The sequence below is a fragment of the Berghia stephanieae genome, chromosome 2 (assembly GCF_034508935.2).
Source record: "Berghia stephanieae isolate SIO BIC M18660-M18661 chromosome 2, UCSD_Bste_1.3, whole genome shotgun sequence".
In the NCBI taxonomy this organism is placed as follows: Eukaryota; Metazoa; Mollusca; class Gastropoda; order Nudibranchia; family Aeolidiidae; genus Berghia; species Berghia stephanieae.
The window spans coordinates 5,282,760-5,285,362 of record NC_088361.1 but is presented as its reverse complement, the minus strand read 5'-3'; the positions used below and the strand labels follow the sequence as shown (position 1 = coordinate 5,285,362).

The 2,603-nt window shown below is 32.3% G+C and overlaps 1 protein-coding gene across 3 annotated transcripts in view; it reads left to right on the top strand.

Annotated features, from left to right (window-relative positions):
- Positions 1 to 2,383, top strand: part of LOC144964202 (TATA box-binding protein-associated factor RNA polymerase I subunit B-like) — a 38,094-nt gene extending 35,711 nt beyond the window's left edge. For all 3 annotated transcript variants that reach the window (XM_078898188.1, XM_078898187.1, XM_078898189.1), the window contains one exon: positions 1 to 2,383. This exon is cut by the window's left edge and continues 220 nt beyond it. In XM_078898188.1, coding sequence (XP_078754314.1) covers positions 1 to 10 — 10 coding nt within the window. In that variant the 3' untranslated portion in view covers positions 11 to 2,383.
- The last annotated feature ends 220 nt before the right edge of the window (positions 2,384 to 2,603 follow it).

Sequence of the window (2,603 nt, the reverse complement as noted above, 5' to 3'; positions counted from 1 at the left end):
CCAATTATGAAACAGAATGGATAATATGTCACACACACGAGGAGGCCCTCTTACTTATGTTTTTTACTTATATATTCCATGCATATTTGTTTTTTGTTTTTTCTTTTTTTGTTTGTTTGTTCGTTTGTTTTTTTTTGAGGATCCATAAATATTTCATACAATCTGTCAGCTTTCACACACGCTGAGTGAAAATGTAGAAAGGTGTGAATGTGATAATGCTAGACATATCAGGATAAAAAGTCAAGAAAAAAATAATCTCTAGAATTCAGCTTCTTTGACAATGCTACCATTACAATACAGAGGTAACCCAATATTTGGGACAATATTCATACATATCTATTTCTTATAAAGAGTGGGTGTCAACTCTTTTCACTTATACAAACAAATATTGAACACGTACAGATGAGGACAAAGACAAAATGAATTAAATTGTCAGCATTAAATCATCCCCAACAATCAGGTAATCTCTAATATTCCATCCTCTCATTGGAAAACCCTATCATTTCTTAGTAAATACATAATCGTTGAATAATTCTTTGAACGGGTTGAATGAAAATTTTATTCAACGATTGCCGAATATTTTCGCACATTTTTATTGGTGTGAAATATGGTGTAAAAGACAGCTGATTGCTGCGCATGAATACAAATCCAACGTTTTTAGTTTTGGGTCAAATTGTCGTTCAAGCAGAAGGAGAATGATACAAATTATGGTGAATGGAAGTACTAACACCATACCATTTGGTTACAAAATATCTAATAATCCTACATGGTGGAGTGGAATAAACATATTCATTTCATATCTTTGTATTGATTAAACTCGTTTTATTTTTATCGTGCAATAACACGTACTCGCAACCTTGTTGTGTTGTTGAACATAATTAATCCTAACTCGTTAAATAAATACGAAGAGATGAAAGAATCGTATATTGTGTAATTGTCATACATTGACTGGTAATCAAGTCTGTGATTCTCTCCCCAGAGACTGTTTTAGAAAAAAATATATTTTAGATTTTTCTTATATTTTACTCTATTTTGTCTGGCACTGTCACATTTCATTGGTACGGTATTTGCCTACTTCCCAATTTCTCTTTCATAGACGAGATGCTTCTTGTCCTATTTTCTCTTTCTTCATCTTTGATAAGTCAAATATCTTAATTTGACAAGAGAGTAATGACACATTTCTGATAAAGTCAACATCACCGGAAAGATTGTTTGACTTGAAGCAAGGTTGACGTTATACATTATCAATGGAACACACTTGAATAAAGATAAAAAATTGAGACCAACAAGATTTTTAGAGTGTTAACTTTATGTGGATTTCACTGTATAGGACAACTAACCAAGTAACACCGATACTTTAAAATGCATTCACCTCAGTGTGTGAAATCTTTACTCTTTGGGTGGGGTCTTCAGACCTCCCATGGTGGGCAGGAGGTCACTTGCTCTGTCTTCTATCTCCTATATATCTGTTATCCCTTTCTAAGTTGCTCTCTGTTTATGTTCTAAATTGAGATTGCTCTTTTTTTATCTGGTTCCCTGGGGATCCTTAGCTAGGAGGGACACAGTCAAATTTATAGTACCTTTTTTGAGAGATATTTTTCCCCTCTTGGAAATCACCTCCCTGTTACTGATATTTTCTGTTGTATAATTAATAGTTTTGAATACTGTATATTGTACTTTGTAAACATTTGAGTGTCTCCATCATAGCTGTATCCTTTTCTTGTGCCAGGATGGGACTTTTAGGTAATGTCAAAATTTGCATATCAATGGATTTCTCGTGAAATTTTCTCTTCTCTTTTTGTGCCAGTCCCCTTTGTATTCTTTTTTCTTTGGTGCTTTTAACTTCAGATCTACAACTTTCCTCTATCATCTTTTTTGGAGACGCTGAAATGACATAATAGTGTCACAAGCGCCTTAAAACCCCTAAAAACAAAAACAAATCTTTACTCTACACCTGCTTTTCATCTCAACCTTTCAGGTTATATTCCTCTATTCAATTCGAAAGGAAAATTCCCCAAAACAATATGCCTGGGCATTCTTTTACATTTTTCGGCCCAAATGTATTGAAATCTTTTTTCAGGCCAGGTACGAAACTGTCAAACTCTTGATTCCTCCAAAAAGCTTATCAAAACTGACATATTCCAATATTCATTTATCACTATTTTAGTTTGTGTTTTAAATTTTTTTTATTGTTTTGTTTTTTATATGAGAGAGTAAATGGAAAACAAGAATGATTGGCAAACTTGTACAAAGCCTCTTATCATCAATAATGGATACTGGTGCTTTATTATTATAAATAATTTCTACATTTATGTTTACAATTGAATACAGCAATTTATTACAGTGCTTATTTCTTCATATGATTAAAATTAATTGCATTACATAACTTTGTTTATTTTTTTTTTTTCCTTTGCTTTTCGGCCTTTTCCCATTTCATCCTATGAGACCAACTTTCTTCCATTCACCATATAAATTATTATTCTTGTTTTACCCCCGGCTGTAGAGAGTCATTTCTCAATATGAGAATGAAAGTGCTTATTAAAGGAATTCAATAGACAAAGTAAGTTTTTCTCAAAAAATGTTTTAAAAAATACCACTGACTA